Source organism: Echinops telfairi, unplaced genomic scaffold (genome assembly GCF_000313985.2).
Source record: "Echinops telfairi isolate 266 unplaced genomic scaffold, ASM31398v2 ScPeMD7_6080;HRSCAF=6971, whole genome shotgun sequence".
Lineage (NCBI taxonomy): Eukaryota > Metazoa > Chordata > Mammalia > Afrosoricida > Tenrecidae > Echinops > Echinops telfairi.
In genome coordinates this window covers 146,689-169,607 of record NW_022109980.1, presented here as the reverse complement: position 1 = coordinate 169,607, position 22,919 = coordinate 146,689, and the positions used below count along the sequence as shown (strand labels likewise).

General features: G+C 45.5%; 1 protein-coding gene across 2 annotated transcripts in view; it reads left to right on the top strand.

Annotated features, from left to right (window-relative positions):
* The window catches only part of TMEM255A (transmembrane protein 255A), a 63,494-nt gene that overhangs the window by 21,882 nt on the left and 18,693 nt on the right, over positions 1–22,919 (top strand). The window contains exons 4-8 of one of the 2 annotated variants that reach the window (XM_004713042.2): positions 933–1,022; positions 5,482–5,550; positions 7,639–7,710; positions 8,084–8,172; positions 17,214–17,376. In XM_004713042.2, coding sequence (XP_004713099.1) covers positions 933–1,022; positions 5,482–5,550; positions 7,639–7,710; positions 8,084–8,172; positions 17,214–17,376 — 483 coding nt within the window. The remainder of the gene's footprint in view (positions 1–932; positions 1,023–5,481; positions 5,551–7,638; positions 7,711–8,083; positions 8,173–17,213; positions 17,377–22,919) is intronic. The other variant, XM_045295870.1, reaches the window with a different exon arrangement.

Genomic DNA, 22,919 nt, shown 5'->3' with positions numbered 1-22,919 from the left:
GTGGGGGGGTGGTGGTGGTTGATTTTCTCCTCCCTGGAGAGCAACTTGCTGATATATGTCACTCCTCCCAGCCCAATTCTTTCCCCAAACACTCCATGGATGAAAAGTGCTGATTCTGTCCTGTTTTGAGGGTCAATATGTGCAGATGGTAGTCTCAGTCAGCATCAAACCCAGCTCTTGGAAACATCCCCCCCCCACACTGGTTTGTAGTCCCACGTGTGTATAGGGAAGATGACAAGAAAGCTTCTATAGTCTAATGTGATCAGAGAATACCGTGCTCTGGATGAAGTCAACATTTTTCTTACTACATCAACGTTTGTGATAGACATGCATACCACACAGAGCCGACCACTTTCAGACAACTCACTGGGTGTAATTTGCTTTTGATATTGAAGTCTTAATCAGTTGAGAGGTCTTTTCCTTTGGTGATTGAGAAGTCCATGGAGAGTTGGACAGGGTCTCCAAAGCCTTGCTGTCTCTATCACGGCCCACCATTAAGTAGCAGAGTGAGGGGCTGGGAGAAGTATTGCTTTGGAGCTGGTGGACACCAGGCTTTTCCACTCCCCCCACTCTATGCTTCCATTTCCACACAGTGAAGATAGGGGCTTGAATTCCATGATGTCAAAGGTTCAACATTTCCCTAAAGATGGAAGAACCACGTGGCAAGTGCGCCTTCTCTGGATGCCAGCAAGCCTCTTCTTCACTTGGTGCTCACAGAGTGAATTTTCCTAGCTCCCCCTGAAGATGGAACAAGTGCTTCATTGACCTCGGCTCTGCCTCCCAGGGCCTTCCCACGGACTGCAAAGAGTACCTCCATAGGGTCGCTGGCTAGAGTCACCTGGGGCTGGTCATCTCTTAGGGATTGCCCTGTTTCCCGAAACAGCACGAATGGAAGGCTAACAGACACTTTTTTGTTTTGTACTCCCTCGCAGCTGGTGGCTTCTATCGTCTTTATCAGCTTTGGTGTGATTGCAGCTTTTTGTTGTGCCATCGTCGACGGGGTCTTTGCTGCCAGACACATCGTGAGTATTTTTAGTCCTGGAATCAAGAGGATGTGCAATAAAGTGAGGCTGGCTTGTGCGAGTGCTGGATGTGCAGCCCTGTGCAATGTGCTCTGCAGGTACAGAGGAGGGCTAGGACAGGACCGCTGGTGAGATAAGAAAGGACACTGGTGGGCACATCAAGAGAACCAAGTCTGAGCTGGCAGACGACTGCTGACATAATGGTTTATGGGGGGGTTCCAAAAGTCAGGGAAGGCATCTCAGTGGGGTTGACACTTTTGAAGGACAAGTCATAGTTAGAAAGTCATAAGGGCAATCGGGCCAGCAAAAGGGCTTGGGAGTCAGAACCTGTATGCTGTTCAGTGGGCATACTGAACGGGCAGAGGGAAGGGAGAGAGCAGCAGAAGCCAGATGACTTCCTGAGAGCCTAGATGACTTCGATGGGTGACCGTCAGCAGCACCAAGAGCAACCAGTTGACATGAGTACAGAATCAATATTTCCGAACCATCTCAACTTTGCTGCCCTCCCACAGTAGCTGCAGAGTAGTGAAGCAATGGGGGATCTGGAGAAAGTCCTAGAACTAGAAGACCCTCCTCTTGTATCTCAATCATAAGGCTCTTAAGGACCATTTTACTCCTGAAGCTCAAACCTGTGTTAAAAGCATTCCCATTTGACCCTAAGGCCACTCCTGTTTAGCTCTCTCCCAGAGTCGTTGGTCTTCCTTGGGAACATTTCATTTCATACTATTCCAGACATTTGGCCCATGGCCAATCACTCCATTAGGCAGAGTAGACACAGTGCCTGGGCCCTATAATACATCCAGAGGCCTACGAAGATGTTATCATTTATTTTCAAATCAGAAGCAAAACAATGGAAACTAGTTTTAATAGATACTATACACATATTCATCTTTATAACAATGCAAGCATAAATGATGTACATTTTTAAATTAAAAGAATTTAATTTAAATTAGATGATAAGAATTTAGTTTAAATTTAAATTAAAAGAAGGAAGGCTCTCATGAAGCCTGAGCCACAACTGCTAGCTGAGCCCCTTCACTGCAAACCCAAACGGTCTTTTTAAAGAGAAAAAAAAAAAAGCAGAAACCAAATTGAAACGAAACCAGCCCATGAACGACTTGGAAACTATGTTTTCTGAAACAATTGATTAGGGTGCGTTGTTATGGAGGAATTGGGCTGGATCTCCAGCAGGACGATTTGAGACCTTGTTGTTTCAGTTCAAACCCTCCTATTTACGGACCCTCCTCTACACGTGTCGACAGAGGTAGAACACCTCATTTGCTGTGATAAGATGAATCCACATGGACAGCAAGCAGCCTTTGAAATGCCCTTTTTAGAAGATCATGCCTCGGTAAAGGACAAAAGAAGTGAGGAAGAGAAATGTGTTGCCTGGTTTTCTTTCAAGACCAGGCTTATAAATGTCAGCACCTACAGCAGACTCACAGTTTCCGACTTCAACTGTTTGCGACTGTCTTTTTCTTTACCTTCTTAAGAAGGCAAACAACACATCCGTCCATTTGAAATCCATAATCTCACCACCACAACATAGCGAGTCTTTTCATGTTTTCATATTACCCTCTCAGCATAGTTGCAGTCAATCATAATACACGTGCTATTTGGTAATCCGCAGGAGCCATCTTGATAACAATCAGTCCTTGTTTTTGTGTAGTGCACTTAGCTTTTCAATGTGCCTCCACATCTATTATCTCATTTGAGACCCATAGCAACTCTATTAGATATGTAGGGCAGGCATTATTATCCCCATTTGACGAGCAGTATTTACTCGGAGGCAGTCTCCATGGCAACGTGGGCCTAGTGGTCGAGAGGCCTAAAGTAGATTTTGGTGGCGTGAGCTAAAATGGCTTCTTCCTTTTTCTTCTTCCCCCCACTCAAATGCTTGAAAAACAAAAACAGAAGCACTTAAGGAAGAGTGGACACACCATACCAGTCACTACTCTAAAATACACAATTCACTGGTTTCTGTGCAATCATCTCCAGCAACCAATCTTAGAAGAGTTGCATGACCCTGAAAAACAACATGTCCACTTTGCTGTCGTTGTTAGGTGTCATGGAGTCAGAACAAAACAGTGCCCAGTCCTGTGCCATCCTGACAATGATTCTGATGTCTAAGCTCATTGTTGCAGCCACTGTGTCGATCCACCTGGCCAAGGCTATTCCTTTGTTTGCTGCCCCTCTACTTTAGCGAGCATGATGTCTTTTCCACTTTGTGGTTGCTAGCTGCCTTTGAGTTGGTTCTGACTCATAGCGACCCTATGTACAGCACAGTGAGATACCGCTCAGTGCAATGCAGATACTTAACAGCAAACAAAGCAAAAGCCTACTGCCGCAGAGGCACTTCTGACTCAGAGACCGTATATAGATTTACAAAACTGTCACATCTTTGTGCGAGCAGACAGCCTCATCTTTCTCCTGCAGAGTGGCTGATGGGTTTGAACGATACAGCTTTCACTGGTTAGCATCCCCAACAACTAAGTCACAGAGTCACTGGGTATCTGTGAAACTCCCGTTACTCCCAGCCCTACACAATCACTAACCTGTCATTTCCTTATAATAGAATTCACTATTCTTGATCTTTCTTGGAAATGGAGTCATATAATACCCATTCTTTTGTAATTGGCACATGATATTCCATTCTATGGGGCTATATCACATTTTATTTATCCATTCATCAGTTGATGAGCCCTGGGTTTTCTTCACTGTTTGAGCGATATGAAGAATGCTGCTATGAACATTTGTGTACAAGCTTTTTTGTGGACATATGTTTTAATTCATCTTGAGAATACATTATGGGATTTATCCCTGGGAGTGGAATAGCTGGGTCATATACTAACTTTGTGGAGTCCTGGTAGCAATAAGTAAGTACTCTAATGAAATAAGCTAACTAAAATCTCAAGGCTTCGAACCCACCAGCTGCTTCATAGAAGAAAAGGTGTAGTGACTACTTCCATAAGGATAATAGTATAGAAAACCCTATGGGGCAGTTCTACTCTGTCTCATAGGGTCACGAGGAGTCAGAATTGACTCGATGGCACACAGCAACCACATAGCAACCTTATGTTTATTTCTGGAACCTTCAAACTGCATTATTTTAAATTTCCACCAGCAGTGTACAAGGGTTCTGATTTTTCCACATCTTAACCAACCCTTATGACTATCTGACTTTTCTATTCTAATCATCCTAGTGCATATGAAATGACTTTGATTTTCATTTTGCCAACATTTCCATATTTTGTCACACTGGCCTCAGTCAAAGTCAATGGGAACAAATTCATTTATTGGAAGTGTCTTCTGGGGGTGCTGTCAGCGTTGGGCTGCTAATCATAATGTCTGTGGTTCAAACCCAGAAGCAATTCTGTGGGAGAAAGATGGGGCTGTTTGCTCTGGTAAAAATTTTATAGCCACAGAGTTGGAATCAACTTTCTGTCAAATCTCATCCAGTTAGTTTGCATAAACCACTTACTCTGTGTCTTAATCTACCTTTTGCAGTCACCCCCTGATACGCAGAGAATGCTTCCGATCAGCTCTGGAAGTGCAAACATCTCTTCCCTCCAAGCTTTCAGGGAGCCTTGGGTTAAATCTGTCTGTTGTCTCCCAGCCCCGACGCCTGAGCACACCCTAATCAGGAAGCTGGCCAAGTCAGCAGAGGGAACCAATGGTCTTTGAGGTCTATGCTAGTTTTCTGGGCTTCCACAGTGTTTTTTGAGCTTAGTATCTTTCTGTAATCAGTGTTTTTGGGTGAAAATGTCCACTGGCTCTGTTGAGTTCAAATCTACAGTCTCCCTAACTGCCTAACCCCATGGGGCCAGCTTCCGGGGTTCTTCCTCTTTTCAAAGCTGTACAACTGACAGTGGGGAGTGCAATGTCAGCCAGCTTCAGTCCAGTCCCCGGGTGATGGTGTGACCCCATTGTCAGAACGGAGTTTCTTTGACTCCCTCCTTTGGGAGTGTGATACCCACTAACCTGGATCTTTGAATCTTGTTCCCTGAAGACTCTTTGCAAGGGGACAAAGGGTAGAAGTCAAAGACAACCAGAGAGGAACTCTCCATTTCTTAATCTACTTCCCTATTTCTCAGTAACCAAATGGCTCAGTAAAAAGTTAAAACCGTATTGTCATTAAGCCGATGTCGATTCATATAATCCTGAAAGACCTGGTAGAACTGCCCCATGAGTTTCTAAGACTGTAACTGTTTATGGGAGTAGGAAGCTCTGTCTTTCTCCCAAAGAATGACTGGAAATTCCTACCCGGGCTCCTCTCACTGTCTCAATAGGAAACCATTTTATGGAAGCTGTTTGTTTTCTGATCTGAACCTTGGGCACCTAGACAGGAGACTTTGAAAAATAAACCCAACGTACTGCATGTTATGGTGTGTGTGTGTTTGTGTGTGTGTGTGTGTGTGTTTAAGCCCAATTCCATGTGTTTGGATATTTCTCTTTCTAGGATCTGAAGCCACTCTATGCTAACCGGTGCCACTATGTCCCCAAAACATCCCAGAAGGAAGCTGAAGAGGTAAGCCTGAAAGAGACCATGTGCCTTGGCGCCTGAGAAAGTCTCCCATTATGCCCTCAACCCCCTTTTCGTTGACTCCTTTTCACAGGCCTGCGGCTGTGGCAGATTTGGTCATGGCTCAGAGCACAGTGTCCATCAGGCCATGTTCACAGGTCAGATCCTCAAGAAGCATGGTCAGATTGACGTGGTTTTGTTACCAAAGCTGCCTTCTCTGTCCCAGATGGATGGCTTTGAACCCAAGAGGGGCAGACAAAAGTACAGAGGCCGTTGGACATGCCCATCCCCCAGGCCTGTGGATGATGGTTCAGTGGCCTGGACTGGGGAGGCAGAGCCTGAATCCCACATGTGGGAGGGCTCTGGAGGGTGAACAAGGATCATTTAGAGTCCTAGCCCAGTTTGGAGTCATGGTGGCATAATGGTCAGAAATTTGCAACCACCAGCTGCTGCAAGGTTGAAAGATGAGACTTTCTACTCCTGCAAAAACCTGCAATCTCAGAAACCCACCAGGACTGTTCTACCCGGTCCTATAGGGTCGCTAGGAGTCAGAAGTGACTCAATCAATGGCCGAAGACATCCTGGCCCCTCTAGTGGATCCCCAAGAGGTTGGCTTAATTACGTTTGAGTGGGAAGGTGTTTCTTTCCGCTGCCTCACGGGGTTCTCCTTGGGTTGCCTGTCACTTCAGGCCCAACTGGAGGCCATGGGCAGTGAGCCAGGGCATGGCTCCAGGTAATTTTTGGAGGGCACTTGTTCCATTACCAGGAGCTCTGGTGGCAGAGTGGTTCTGAGTTGGACTGCTAATCACAAGGTCAGCAGCTTGAAGCCACCAGCTGGTTCATGGGAGAAAGACGAGGCTTTTCTATGGTACATAGCTATAATCTTGGAAACCCTCCGGGGCAGTTCAACTCTGTTCTATAGGGTCACTATGAGTCAGCATAGACTCGATGGCAGAGAGTTTGGTCTGTTTGTTTCATTCCAAACCAAAAAAACCAAACTCACTGCCATCAAGTAGATTTGCACTCATGGTGACCATATAGGACAGGGTAGAACTTCCAGGACTGTAACTCTATGGGAGGAGAAAGTTTCATCCTGTGGAACAGCTGGTGGGTTTGAATTGCCAATCTTGGTCCCTTTATAGGAAGCACTACCAGATGTTTCCTGGAACCTTGATAATTTGGTACTCCATTAGCCTCACACTGAAAGCTAGTCCTCCTGAGCAAACACAGAAAACTAATAGACTTGGGATTGGGAGCAAAAAGGGGAGACAAGTGGGTGTGAAATGACCACTGCATTGCACAACCTTAAAGGAAGTCAGTTTTCATAAAATACTATGTGAATCGTGCCCTTGGAGTTGGCTAGACAAGGTGATGGCCTTGCTCCCCCAAGCCACAATGACAAATGCTACTAGGATGGCTCTCCCATCCACTTGACTCTTTTTGTCCCTGTCAATCACAGGTTTATCATTTTGGGGGAAACTATTCTTGGGTTAAGGAGACTTGGTGGTATAGTGGTGACTCGCTGGGCTATGATCCACAAGGTCAGCAGTTCAAAACCACCAGCAGCTCTGAGGGAGAAAGGCAGGGCTTTTTTCTACTCTCATAAACATTGACATTCTCAAAAACACAAAGGGGCAGTTCTATAGAGTCTCTATGAGTCCGCATTATCTTGGTGGCAGTGAGTTTGGGTTTTGGTTTTTATTCTTAGGTTAGAAGGGAGGAGTGGAAATGTGTATGTGGTCAGTAGCTTATCAGAAGGGTAGTGAGCATTTGGATAAAGGTCCTAATTTAGAAATTTAATAAAGTATTGGTTGACTACAAATATTCCCCAAAACCACTCCAACCACAATTATCAGTACTTCACTGCATCTGCCTGGAAAAATGTATGGCCAACATGAGAGGGTAAACAACAATTAAGTTTTTTTTTTTAAGGGTTTTCACCAATTCCAGCTCTAAAGAATGTCATTGCTCTCCTCTTGGTTTCATCTTGAATTGTTCTCTTGTGTGAATTTGATAACTGTAAGAGTGTGAATAATAACTTCCACAGGCTCACTTGTAACCCTGGCCCCCCTAACCCTATTTTTCCTGTATAAGGTCATAAGTTCCTCAACCAAAATTTCTCCTTCCACGAGGGTTATGAGGAACCTTACCCAGGCAACTAGAGAGGTACTATGGTACTTCCGAGTGCATGCCTTGGCCCCTCTGTTTTCCCTTCTGACCTCATCCTCTTTCCCTACCTTCTGATAATTTCTTACTGCCCATTGGTTCTTCCATCTGTCCTTCCTCCTCTCTATCTCCATCCTTCAGGGATGGGGCTGAGGCTGAACATAAGCCCAGCTACAAAATGGCTCACCTCAGACACAAGCGCCACCAGCTACCTCCATTACCACCACCTAGCCCCATCCATCTCACAGGTTCTTGTGGCCATTTCACAGCCATGCTTACTATCTCCATCAGCTGCTAACTTAACGTTCCGAACCCAGAGGGTCCCGTCGCCCAGCCACAGCCTGCTCATCTCCTCCTTGTTTTGTGCCCTCAGGTGAACTGCCCTCACCTCAGCCGAGGATTCTGTACTCCTCGCATCCGAGGCAACACCTGCTTCTGCTGTGACCTCTATAACTGTGGCAAGTAAGTGTTGAGCCTCAGGTGCAGGACTAATGGTTTGACCACAATCATAACTAGAAGGGATGGTGGGCCAAGCATCAGGAATCAGCGACGTAGAAGACACACTCCAGTCAACATGCATTACCTGCCTTCTGTGTGTCAGGCAACGTGCTCACACATTTGAGCTCATTCAGTTCTTACCAACGAAGTGTGTAGAATCACTACCCTCATTTCACAGATGAGGAGAGAGATTCAGAGGAAACAGACAACTTGCCCAAGAGCTTGAATATTGTAGACGTAGGATCAGAATTCATTCTGTTGGAGTCCAGGCTCAACAGCATTCGACAAGTAGTCACTGGGCACATTTTCTGTGCCTGATCCTCTTCTAGACCCCGGGCAATCCGCAAAAAAGATAAGCACAGGGTTTTTTTTTCCCTCTGGAGCTTTTATTTCAGTCGGGGAGCCCACCAATAAACACATGAATATACAATGCAATGTCAGGTGGTGATCAGAGCTTTTACAAACAAGGATGCAGGAAAGGTTGGTAGATAGTGATGAGGTGGGAGGCTGGTGGGGGGCGGAGAGAGGTGCTCTGTTAGGTAGAGTAATCAGAATAGGCCTCAGTGAGAAGGTGACATTTGTACAAAGACTCGAGCAAAGCAAATAAGCAACTCAAATTGGTACCTGAGGAAAGTGTTTCAAGCAAACAGAACAGCAACTGCAAAGGTTCCAAGGGCAGTTCTGCTCCAACCGCTCCCCGGCCATGCCTTCTGATCGCTAAAATATGATGTGCTCGTACTTTCTTGCAAAGCATATTTGGGCCCTAGGAATCCAGAGATTGTCACTGAGCTCACAGACTAGTAGGGAAGTTGTGGATGTGCATGATTGGTTGCCATGTGGTATAATAAATGCAGTGGTGAGTTGGTAGATGCAATACGATGCCAGGGTCCCAAATGATGGAAAGTCAGATTTTGGGGGGTAGGTAGGAAGCATCAAGGGAGAGGTGACATGGGTACTGAGATACAAACCCCAAAGGAGTGGACCTGGGGAGGATCTGCTGCACAGTTTCAGGAGGGGGGTGGTCTAGAAGGTGTGGTGAAAAGGGAAGGTGGAGGGCAGAGCTGTGGGCAGAGGTCAGATCATGGATTGGATGAGCCATAGGCTTGACCTTGTAGGCCACTGAAAGCCATTGAAGGGCACGTCTGGTCACTGGGCTATCGAAGAAGTCCGGGCCCAAAAGGACGGAGCCTAGATCAAGTTGGTTTAGAAGCCATGGAAAGTGGGGAATCAGTTGGAGAGCAGTTTAGAATGTGGGTTCGACAAGAATGTGCTTACAGGTGATACAGAGCATGCAAGAACACTCCTCCATGAGGGCGGTGTGGGCCAAGGCCTGCCCAAGCGCAGAGCTTCTTAACTTTCTCAGTGCAGGGGAACCACGTGGCAGGGGAGGGAAAGAGGAAGGAAGCACTGGCAGAGGAGGGCTAGCTGGAAGGCGATCCAGAGGAGGACCAATGGATGCAGCCTCCTCCTCTCTCACATGCCCTACTCTTAGAATTTAGGGGCCAGGACAGTTTCTCTGGTTTGAGGATTAAAACTTGGCAAGCGGGTTGGGGCAGGGGTGGGAGGCAGGCAGGTAAGAACTCACACCAGCCCTTTTCCTACTGTGCTAACACCATTCTCAACTCCTTAAAAGGTTCAGCCTCAAAGGGGGAGCAATTTAAAGACTTAAGTGAGGATTGGGGATTATCGGTGGGGTTCAATTATTCATGTTACCATAAGAACTAACACTTGGTAAGGCCTTCCATCCTTAGCAGTATGGACTGAGAGCTGACTTTAATTGTGCTTCCTACATCAATCCATCCTTCCAAAACAGTTCAAAGGAATGTCACATCGGTCCAAGGGGAGGAATTGAGCCGATTTGGGTATCTTTCGTCTTCACTTGTCCTTCTATCTTTAAAAAAATCTCCTTCTGTTTTTGCCCCTCTTTCTTGCCATCTTTGTCCTTTCTGGCATCTCCCCTCCTTCCCTCCGGCCTGTTGCCTTCTCCTGCCCTGTTTCATTGCCTCCTGGGGCTAAGATCCATGGATGGATGTAAGAGGCCCCTGAAAGCCTGAGGACTGCTTCCTCCTCTCAAGCATACCTTCCTCCCAGCAATAGGTGTGTTCCTGAAAAGGACTCAAATCAACGCAATCCCACTTTAAATGCCATATCACTACGCCTTGGGGTGCACTTTCTTTCTCTCCTGCAAGTGGAGACTTAAACCCAATTTACCTCCCCATCCAATCCATACTTCATAACTAGCTTTCTTTCTTAAAGCAACTTATACCAGTATTGTTTTTGGAGGAAGCTGGAAAGGAATTCTACAAGAAACTGTGCTTACAGTAGGGGACTTTTGAAGAATAGGGCACATGCCTTCATCTTATCGATAACCCAGGGCCCAGCACAGGGCCAGGCCTGAGTGAAATGCTGATGAAAAGGAGGTGACATTTCTGAGAAAAAGAGGGGAGTGGGAACTCTCTCTCTCTCTCTTTTTCACGAGGAAGGTAAAATATTGGATTGGATGGGATACCTGGGAGGGGTCTTGGGGACCTGAGAGGAGTCTGACCTCTGCCTGCAGCTCTGCCCTAACCTTCTACCACACCTTGTAGAACTACCCCCATCCTCACCTCCCAACAAGTGCCCAGCAAGCCCTCCCTGTGTACACCCCCTATGGCCTTTTTCTCTGTTCTCACATCACTTCCTCCCCCACCACTTAAGATCTTCCAGTCCAGGAACGGTTTGCTGTTGTCTGGCCTCTGTCAGCATCCTCCCTCTGTGTCTGTGGCGCTCAGACTCCAGAGGCAAAGCCACCAGGAAAAGCTTCACTTCGCCTTTTCTGAGGCAAGAAGAGTCGCCTAATAGAGAGAAACGTTTCCCCCTCTTGACTTGAGGATCTTTCCAGCCTCTCCCCACCCCGCTGCCCAAAGACCTGAACTCCAGGGGTTCACAGCCCTTCGTTTTGCCATGCGTGTATTTGTTTCCCTAACAGGAGGCCTATTTTTAACCAATTGCCAGCTTCTCCAGTCCATTTCCTGGAAAGGAGGCCAAGAGGGGCGGGTTGGGGGCAAGGGGGAACACAAATACCAGGCAGTCATTTGCACAGTGCTAGGGAAACAGAGTTTCTACTGTCCCCTCGAACCCACAGACCTTCATTGACGTCACGGGTGGTGAGGTTTTAATAGCGAACATAGATTCTTTCATTGAGCCTTGCGCAGGACGGTGGCTTTCTCCAGGACAGGCAGTTGCCTTGCCGAGTACCTTGGGCTACTACTCACTCATCCTTGGAGAGGTCATGCCTACATCACTGTATGTCAGCATGGAAAATCAAGGAAATGGGTGTGGTTGGCTAAGTGCTTTAACTGATGAGGAATTGAAAGAAGGTAGCGTGCTTTCATTCCCTGAAGAACTTTCCTGGTGCTCCTACTGTGTGCCAGCTTGGCGGCGGCGACAGCTCCTCACTGAAAGGTCTTCACTTTAAATTGACACACTGATGCCATGGAAGAAAGCCCTGGTAAGACAGTTTCTGTAAGATTGATTCAATCCCTGACCTGGGACAGAGTAGAACTTCTCCACAGGGCATTTTTGGATGTAATCTTAATAGAAGTAGATCGTTGGACCTTCGTTTTGGCAATAATGGGGGAGAGGGGGTTAGTACAAATAACCGACCTTTAAGTTAGCAGTCAAGTGAAAAACCATTTGCACTGTGCAATTCTACTCAGACACACAGGGGGTCTGCACAGGTCAGAATGGATTTGACAACAACAGTTGTGTGTGTGGTGGTGGTGGTGGTGGTGGTGTGCTTACTCTGTGCCAGATACTGTTGTAGGCACTGAAAGGATACGTATCAAAGAGACATGTTGTTGTTAGATGCCATAGACTTGGCTCCAAGCCATGGCAACCCCATGCACAACAAAAACCACTGCCTGGTCCTGCGCCGTCCTTGCAACTGTTCCTATTCCTGAGCCCTTCGTTGCAGGCAAGGTATCAATCCAGCCCGTTCCGTCTTCCTCTTTATCGTTGCCCCTCCACTCTACCAAGTACAATGCCCACCTCCAGGGACTGGTCTCTCCTGACAACAGATCCAAAGCATGTAAGACAAAGTCTTGTCATCCTGGCCTCTAAGCAGCACTCTGGCCACACTTCTTCCAAGACAGATCAGTTTGTCCTTTCAGCATTCCATGGTACTTTCAAGATTCTTCTCCAGCACCATAATTCAAACGTATTGATAATTCTTCTTCGGTTTTCCTTATTTAATGTCCAACTTTTACATGAATATGAGGCAATCGAAAATACCATGGCTCAGGCCAGGCACACTTTAGTCCTGAAAGTAACACCCTTGCTTTTCAGCACTCTAAAGACATCTTGTGCAGCAGATTTACCTAATGCAATACATCTTTTTCTCTCTTGGTTGCTGCTTCTATGAGACAAAAGCATTGTCAACTTCAACCTTTTCTCCATTTAGGATGATATTACCTATTGGTCCAGTTGTGAGGGTTTTAGTCTTTACCCTGAGTTATAACCCCTACTGAAGGCCAAGTTCTTGATCTTCATCAGGAAGTGCTTCAAGTCCTCCTCACTGTCAGCAAGCAAGGTTGTGTCATCTGCATATCGCAGGTTGTTAAGCTTGCCTCCTGTCCTGATGCCACATTATTTTTTGTATAAATCAGCTTCTCCAATAATTTTCTCAGCATACAGCTTGAATAAGTGTGGTGAGAGGATGCAACCCTGAAGCACACCTTTCCTGATTTTAAACTATGCAGGATTCCCATGTTCTGTTCCCACAACTGCCTCTTGATCCATGTACAAGTTCTTCAGCGGGAAAAAATACAAAGCTTTATCTTTAAGAAATTCAATTTACTGTGAGGTTAAGAAGTACGGGGCTTAGACTGATATACAAAATATATGCCTGCATCTAGAAATGTGTACATTGGCTGCCCATTGCCACCACCTGTCCACCAAAGGTAAGTGAATGGTTTCAGGTTCCTATGGGAGAGCAGAGGGTGCCCTCCTACCTTCACCAAGCCCTGCTGCCTCCTCGTTTATTGAATGAGGACAAAGAGGTTATCAGTTTCCTAAGGCCCACTCAGCAAATTGAGAGGAAGGAGACAAACATGAATATTGAGTAACGGATTTCACGATCAATGCAACGATAAGGCTTTGAACTCAGTTACTCATTCACCATGTATTGATTGACGACCTCTGGCATGTCTGTCACTGTGCTAAGCAGTGAGGAAGACACACAAGAAATGTAAGAGATGACCTTTGTCTTTAAGAGGTTGCAGTCTAGATCATGCTTCCTTTAGGCCTGCTTGTAACCTCGGCATCCAGCGCTGAGTGTATGTATTGGATTGGCTAGATTAAATTAAATGTCACTTGACATCTGCCAAGTGCCGAACTCAGAGGGAGAGACTGAGGCTGTGGATGGACACCTGCGGCCTTGAAGAAGGCCCTAGAAGAGTGGCTATTGCGGTTTTGAGCTGTGGGAGAGATGAAGACAGGCAAAGAACATAAAGTAGTCACTTGCAAACAGGTGGAGAAATCTGCATTCAGAATTATCCATTCCCAGCATGTTTGAACTTCCTGAAGACCTCAGCCGAAGTGATGTATGGAATCCATTTTGGGGCCAGACTATGGTCAATCTTGGATGCAGACTGAGAAACTTTTACTTTTTTGCATAGGGTAATGAGAATGTAGGAAAAGAGCTTTGATGAAAGGAATGGCATAACAAATATTTTAGGAAGACTATGAGTTGGAATCGACTTGATGGTAGTGACTTGGGTTTGGTTCTGGAATCTGGAAGTGCTAAGGAGGGCATTGTAGGCATGGAGGGTTGAGGTGTTGCAGGTGGTAGTAGTGGGAATGCAGACGATGGAATTTCAGAGCAACATCAGCCAAGAGACTGAACCAGACGGAATCATGAATCTCAAGCAGACACCAACCAGTTACTTGGCTGCCCTCTGAACAATATCCAGCATTAGCTTTCACTGGCTGCATGGTTCTGTTGGGAAGACTTTCTATTATTTGAACACCCTGAAACCAAGGATAAATTCGTGAAAACTATTGAGTAGGTTTAAACTGCCTACTAGCCTATCTCCATCTTGTAGTCTAGTCTGTCCCTTTAAAATGCGAATACCTTTAAGAACAGGATTCCAATATTTCAATAAGGGAATTCACACAATGGCAATTGGAGGCTTTATTCTTACATTGTCCTGGGCCACTCTTTTCATGCATTCTATTATTAAATTCCTAAGGCTCAGAGAGGTTAAGAAGGTTACTCAGAGTCAGACAGCAAATAAGTGACAGAGCCAGGCTTCAACAGCAGTCTGACTCAAGTTCGTTATGCTATACTGCCATTCTATATGTATTGCTCTCCCTCAGTGTATTAGGAGATACCAAACTAAAAACCAAACCCTTTGCCCTAGAGCAGTGGTTCTCAGCCTTCTGAATGCCACAACCCTTTAATACAGTGCCAACCATAAAATTATTTTCGTTGCTACTTTATAACTGTCATTTTGCTACTGTTGTCAATCAGGTGACCCCCATGAAAGGGGCATTCGACCCCCAAAGGGGTCCCGACCCACAGGTTGAGAACTACTGCCCTATAGTTAGTTCTGGCTCACAGTGACCCTGCAGAACAGAGTAGAAGGGGCTCCTAGGGTTTCCAAGGCTATACTATTTAAAGTATTAAAAAGAAAGGAGGTTACTTTGAGGATCAAGGTGCAACTAACCCAAGCCAGTGTACATTGAATAGGAAAGACCGAAGAAGAATCCATGTATTTGAACTGTGGTGTTGGCAAAGTCTATTGAAAGTACCATGGACCGCTAAAAGGAAAAACTGATCTGTCTTGGAAGAAGTGTAGCCCGAGTGCTTCTTGGAGGCAAGGATAGCGAGACATGTTGTCAGGAGAGACAGGTTCCTGAAGAAGCACATCGAGCTTGGTAAAGCAGAGGAGCACCAAAGAGAAGGCCCTTGGCAAAAATGGATTGGCACAGTGGCTGCAACAATTGGCTTAAACATAACAATTGCGAAGATGTCACAGGATGGGACAGTGTTTCCTTCTCTTGTGCATTGGGCTACAAAGTGTCAGAATTGACTCCAGGGCACCTACCAACAAGAATACTCTTCATGGAAGCAGCCTGCCACATCTTTCTGCCGTACTAGGAGATAGCAAAGCTACTTTGGGACAAGTCAGAGGACTTCCAAACGCCTCTTGTAACCCTTCCAGCCCCACAGCCACCCTTATACACAGACCTGCCCTTCTCAGGGGATCATCCTTGCACAACTGTATCTTCTTTGGGCACAGCGCATCTGCCCTGCTTCATCCCCAGGACCTAGCGTGATTCAAAGTGATTGGAGATGCTCAATACAAGACTCATACATACTTAGGAGCGGCATCTTAAAGTGTTGTTTGGGTGTCTCTGAGTTCGTTCTGACTCCCAGCAACCCCATCTATGTACGACACGCCTGCGCCATCCTCACACTCATTTCTGTTTGGGACTATTGGTACAGCCAATAGTTCACTTCATCTAGTTGAGATTCTTCTTTATCCCCCACCCTCTATTTTACCAAACACAAACTTTGGGCATCTTCACTTCTAAGGAGCATTCTGACTGTACTTTCTCCAAGACAGAGTTGTTCATTCTACTGGCAGTCCCCACTCTATAAATTATTTTTCACCAACACCATAATTCAAAAGCATCCATTCTTGCCAGGTTTCCTTATTTGTTGCCCGGCTTTTGCATGTATGTGAAGTGCTTGAAAATACCATGGCGTTCAACTGTTAGATCTCTCAGGGGAGAGATATACCTCGGTCCTTGGCTACGCGTGAGAAAGAATTCACGCCAAAGCCTGGTTTGTGATCCAAGTGAGTTTTATGAGAGTTAGAAAAAGTTTCAGGTTTACACAGGCACCCACAGGGCTCCTCACAAACGTACAGCTTTCCTAGAAGCTTCTTGCAAAGTCACGCGGTCGACTCCGGGCTCCTGCTTTTTCAATTATTCCCTGGGGAGGCATGCTGGACGGCCCTGGTTGACTCCATTGGCTGAATTGAATTCACCTGGCCTAGATGGGCCACTCCAGGTGCAGCGCCCATGCACGTGTACCTGGTGGGAAACCTGAACCTCTGAGCATGTGCAGTGTGCCGCTCCTTTGTTTCCGTAGCTCGCGTTATGGACGCCCCAGCCTTACGCTCGACTACCTAACACAACTTCCTCCTCAAAATATCTTTGCTTTTTAACACTTTCAAGAAGTCGCTTAGAGAGAATTTGTTCAGTGCAATATGTCGTTTAACTTCCTGACTTTTGCTTTCATGAGAATTGACTGTGGATTCAAATAAAATGACAGTTTCCCCATTTTCTCCGTTTATCGTGCTGTTGCTTACTGATCCAGTTGTGAAAGTTTTTTTTTGTGTTCTTCACTTAGAGGTGATTTTTTTGGTTTGTTTTGTCTTGCTCTTTTTGAAGAGAGGAGACACTAAACTCTTTGAAGCCTGAGAACTCTACTTCTACTTGGGCAAAGTCCTTAACTTTTCTGTGCTGTACTTTCCTCAACTGTCAAATGGGAACAGTAACAGATGCTTCCACCTCACATAGCTCTAATGAGGATTGACAATGAAGTCCAATAACACTCTCTGCAACGATGGAAGTGTTCTGTCATCTACTGTCCCACGGCAGAGGCCCCCTAGCCACGTGTAGTGAGGTATTTCACATCTGAAATGGGCCTGAGGAAACCGAGGGACTTGAAGTTCTAAATTTTACTGACTTCCATTTCAATAGCCACAGGCAGCTAGTAGCTGCCCTTGTGGACAGCATGGATGCAAGGAATTCACATACCAAGAGGTCAGCACAGCGCCTGACACATAGCAAGTGCCAATGAAGTCATCTAGGGTCAGTGTTAAATGGCTATCGTGCCCCTTCTGACAGATCTCCACTTGGCCACCTATCTTTCTGCTGAGCCTGCATAGTAGCCGAAGCCCTAGGCACCAGCCTATTCCCTGGGCACTGACTAGGCTCTTCTCTCCGTCCAGCCGAGTGGAAATCACTGGTGGGTACTACGAGTACATCGACGTCAGCAGCTGCCAGGACATCATCCACCTGTACCACCTGCTCTGGTCTGCCACCATCCTGAACATTGTCGGCCTGTTCCTGGGCATCATCACTGCCGCTGTGCTCGGAGGCTTTAAGGACATGGTAAGGAAAGGACTTCCCTTTCCCCAGAGGCTCTTTTTTTGTGTGAGTAAGGGTCAAGGCTATGTCGCTGGGGACAATGGAAAAGGAGAGAGAAGCATTTTCCTCAAGAATGTAGCCACCTTCAAGAATCTCCACTTGAAGGAGCTATGTGAAGTCATCAGTCTGCAGCTATTTTTTGCTGATTTGAGGTACCTGTGTCTTTGAGGCAAAATCTGGGTGGGGATGAGGTAGAGGTGGGGACAATGTTGTCAATTCTCCGCTTCATGTTGGTTATGCGCCTTTCATGCTCCGCTACCCACTTCACCCAGTCCCTCTCACACTTTCAGAAACATTTTGAGGTAGTTTATTTCCTAACATAGAAAGAAAAGGAAGAAATTCGCTTTTTAGCTACAGGTGGAATGAATGTTAATTTCCCCTTCTCCAGTAATTCCATACCTTCCCCCACCCCAAAGAGCATCTGGGCTCTTTTCATTGAGCATCTGAAGGGCTAGCCCCAGGCTAAGCCTCCCGCTGAGTCTTGCTTCAACCTAAACTTCAACCTCAGACTCAACTTCCTCACATTACCCTTTCATCTTTTAAAATCATACTTTGTGTGTGTTTGTATACATATGTGTGCGAGTGCATGTGTGTGTGTGTATGTGTGCGCGCGCGCGCGCGCGCGCGCGCAGGCATATCAGAAGCCAACACCCAATAAAACCCAGACTCACTGTCATCAAGTCTACAGCGGTGACACAGCTAGCCTAGAGGGCAGAGTAGAACGTCCCCTGTGGGTTTCCACTTTACAGGAACAAAAAAGCCCCATCGTTCTCTGGTGGAGTAGCTGCTGACTTCGAACTGCTGACCTTCTGGTTAGCAATGGAGCTCATAATCCACTGCACCACTGGTGTTCCTTGTTCAGAGGGGAGATAATGGCAAATGAAAGGGGAGTTAAGACAAAGGAAATGCAGCAACAGCTCTGCATTGAGGCAGCAAGTTCCCAGAAGGAATTAATGATTCCGGTGTTCTTGTTGGAGCCCCTAAGTCAAGAGAACTTTGGGCCCCAAGCCTTTCTTGATCTCTCACAAGACACAGTTCTTATTCCCACTCTTCTTCTCCCACTCCCAAAGCCCCAAGACTACGGGATAAGAGAAGATGTGAGGTGCCAACTCCTGGACTGGGAGAGGTGATACACCTAGGTGGGTGGTACACCTGGATTGGTCCATCTAGGCCAGGTGAATTTGATTCAGCCAATATGGTTTACACGTATCTTCAACCACGCCTTTCAAAGGGGTATGGACGGGGTGTGGCGGGCAGGGAGGCGAGGGCCTGAAAAGCCAGAAGTTTGCTCTGGCACGCTCTCCCAGCGGCTCCGACACACAGTGCAGTGTGGTCAGGCCTCGGTCCCGCGCCTTTGTGCCGCTTCTTGGATCACAAACCAGGCTTTGGCATGAATTCTTTCTCACGAGTAGCCAAGGGCAGAGGTATTTCTCCCAGGAGAGAGGCCTAACAAAGAATCCAAATTTGTGGTGTATTCCAAACCAATAGCTGTGGAGTCAAGCCTGACACATAGCTACCCTGTAGCCAGAGGAGAATTGAGCCCCATAGGGTTTTCTAGACTGTACCTCTTTGTGGAAGCAGACTGCCACATTGTTCTCTTACATAGCAAACGGCTGATGGATTTGAACCTCCAACATTTTGGTTGAGCAATGGAGTGCTTTAACCACTGCACTACCAAGACTCCTCTTGGTAGAACTTTCAAGAGGAAGGATTTCCTGTAAGCTTGGCGATGGCAGCACTTGTGGTGGGAGAGCTACAGAAAAGCAGTTTCTGGCCTGGGGCTTCTTTGGATAAAACAATGACTTTTGTTCTGCTTGGGGAATTCCCCCCAGGGGCCGGGAAAAGCAGAGGCAATGTGGCAAGCCCGGGTTTCCAACTCCATTCATTAGAGTTACTGAGAGTTCAACAGGATGTTCTGGAGTTCTCAGAATTGTTCCTAGATCTTTCAGGCTTGAGTTGCAGAATTAACCTGAAAATTGGAGCAGGTGGTGGGTGGCCACTTGGTGGGTACTGGGACACTGTGTGTTCCTGCAGGGGTTCTCTCCTCCTCCAGATTTACCCCATTGAATGTCATGGAAGAAGCCCTGGGGAGCATAGTGGGTTAAGTGTTGGGCTGTAAACCGCAGCCACTTCATGGGAGAAAGATGAGGTTTTCTGTTCCTGTAAAGATTTACAGCCTAATAAACCCCAAGACGCAGTTCAATTCTGTCCTATAGGGTAATTAGGAGTTGGAATTTTCTCCATGGCCATGAGTTTGAAGGTCATAGAGGAGCCCTAGTGGGGCAGCGGTTAAACACTCAACTGCCAACCGAAAAGTTCACCCCCACCAGCTGCTCCGCAGAGAGATGTGGTAATCTGCTTCCGTCAATATCTAGAGAGCTTATGAGTTCTCTATTCTATAGGGTCACTATACGTCGGAACCACCTTGATGCCAGTGTATGGGTGGGTAGGTCATGGGGAAAAGTCTTCCATCATTTTTATTTATTTCAGCGGTTCTCAACCTGTGGGTCGCGACCCCTTTTAGGGTCGAAAGACCCTTTCACAGCGGTCGCCTAAGATCATTGGAAAACACATAAATATTTCACAATATATAATTACATATTGTTTTGTGCTTAATAACTATGCTTTTTAATTATGTTCAATTTGTAACAGTGAAAATACATCCTGCATTTCAGAAATTTACATTATGATTCATAACAGTAGCAAAATTGCAGTTATGAAGCAATGAAAATAATCTCATGGTCGGGGATCACCACAACATGCGGAAATGTATTATAGGGTCGTGGCCTTAGGAAGGTTGAGAACCACTGATTTATTTTCATGTAAACATTGTCCTCTTCCTCCTGGTCCCTGAAAAAAGGGCATGTGTTTTTGTTTTTTTTAAGAGGAAGAAAGCTAAGGTGTCACAGAGCTGTAAGCACTTGAAGTTACTAACACTTCAGTGTGAAGGATTTGATACAATACTTTTCTATGGTGACAGAAGAAATTGGAATTAGAAGGTCAAAGGGAAACTGGACAACTTTCTTTAAGGAATTTCTGCAAGTTGGAAGAGAAGGAGGAACACTAAAGAATAAAGCAAGTTTGAGCCTTAGCTGAGACCCCTGTTTTCCCTTGTATTGTGGTAAAATTCCCATAATATGAAATTGATCTTTTAAAAGTATACAATTCAGTGAAACTTAGCACAGTCACAACACAGTGCAACCATCACCTCTACCTTATTCCAAAATGCTTTTATTATATCCAGGAAGCAGCCATTCCTCACCCCTCCCTCTCTCCCCAGAATCTGCTTTCTGTCTCTCTGGGTTTACCTATTCTAGATGGTTCATATTAATGAAATCATACACCTTTTGTGACTTCCTTTACTTAGCCTATTGCTTTTGAGGTGCACTCACTTTGCAGTGTGTATTAGTGCTTCACTCCTGTTATTCTTATTAAATATTAGGATGGCAGAATAACATTCCATTGTACGACGATACCCCATTTTTTACCCATTCATATGTTGATGTGCATTTGGGTTGTTTCAACCTTTTGGCTACTGTGAATAATGCTACTACAAAGATGTCTGTACAAATATATGAGCATCTGCTTTTAATTCTTTATGGTGCATATTTAAGAGTGGAAGAGCTCATTCACATTATAAGTCTGTTTTACTTCTTTTAAGCGTTTATTTTAAGCGGAGCACCAGTTTACATTCCCAAGTAGCAAGGTACAGGTACAAGGGTTTCAATATCTCCACACTAACACGCTTCTCTTTATGTTCAGTGTTTAGAAAAATTAGTATGATAGCCATCTTAATAGTTGTGAAGTGAAGTGGGGTTTCACTGTGATTTTAATGTGCATTGCTTTCATGATGAAGGCGGTAAGCTCCTTGGTAAGGCGTCTATTCAGAACGCCCCCTCAACTTAAAAATGGAATTGTTGCTCTTTTGTTGTTGAGTTGTAGGAATGCTTTATATATTCTGGATAGTAGGCGTTTATGAGATATATGAGTTTCAAATATTTTCTCCCATTCTGTAGGATGTCTTTTCACTTTTTAAAAACAAAAAAAAACCCAAACATTTTTATGTGGTTTGGGTGAAAGTTTACAGAACAGATTGATCTTCATTCAACGATTCATGGACAGTTTGTTTTGTGATATTGATTGCAATCCCTACAATGTAACAGCACTCTTCTCCCTTCCTGCTGGTATTTATTATTTCATTTGGCCTTCTTTCCTATCCATTCCTGCTTTCTGAGCTTTATTCCTGGCAACTGCTCCCTTCTCATCTCAAATGGGTGACTGTGTACCTCCCTGGTGTTATTGTTCACCTTTTAGGCCTACCTATTGTTTTATGGGTAGTGGCATTGGGCTGCCAACTGCAAGGTCAGCAATTCGGAACCACCAGCTGTTCCGGTGGAGAAAGATGTGGGGCTTTCAACTCCTTAAAACAGTTAGTCTCCTCGGAAACTCACAGAGGCAGTTCTAGCCTGTCCTATAATGTCCCTATGAGGCAGTAGCACCTCGATGGCAGTGAGTTTGGAATTTGCTTATTCTTTGGCTAAAGGTTGAGCTACAGGCTGAGTTTAGTTCACATCTAGAAAGGTTTATCTAACAGCCATAGTCTCAGGATTGCTGCCAGCCTAGCAAACCAGTAAGACTGGTCACTTTCCTTATTTGGAGTTTTGTTCCACATTTTTCTCCCATGTGCCCAGGACCTTCCATTGTGATCCCTTTCAGAGCAATCGTCAGCAGTGGTAGATGGTATCATTAGTTCTTCTGGTCAAAATGTGGTGGATGCTATGATTCATGTGCTTCTTTGGATGAATTTTCCTTGTGCCTTTGATTTTCTTCACTCTTCTGTGCTATTGATGGGTAGAGACCAACAGTTGCACTTTAGATGGATGCTCATAAGCTTTTAAGACCCTAGTCACTACTCAACAAAGTAAGATATAGAGCAATATCTTTATAAGCTATGTTATGCCAATTGACCCTGGTGTCCCTCAAAGTAGTGTTTGGCAATGGCTAAGAAGATTACATGTGTGCACTTCTATATTCATGGATATATTTATAATACATATACATACATCTATATAAATAGACTGTAAAATCTATATATATGAGTATTCATGGGTGTAGCCCCATTGGACTTCCCAGTCCTGTTCCGCTCGAGTGATTACTGTTATTTCAAGGTTATGCATGTAATAGCATTTGCCATCATTGCTTTTAACTCTTGTGTTCCATCAGTGTCTTCCTCGATCATGTCATGCTGACCTCCCCCATATTGTCCATTGCCTTTCCCTTCACCCAAGTTAATACATGTCTACCTCCTAGTTGGAAGCCCTGGTGGCATAGTGGTTCTGCATTGAGCTGCAAAGCAAAACTCCCCTAAACAGCAACAGTCTCAGAAACCCACAAGGGCAGTTCTACTCTGTCATATAAGACACTATGGAAGAGGGTGAGGGGAGATGTCAGACAGTGTAACATATGACAAAATAATAATAATTTATGAATTATGAAGAGTTCATGAT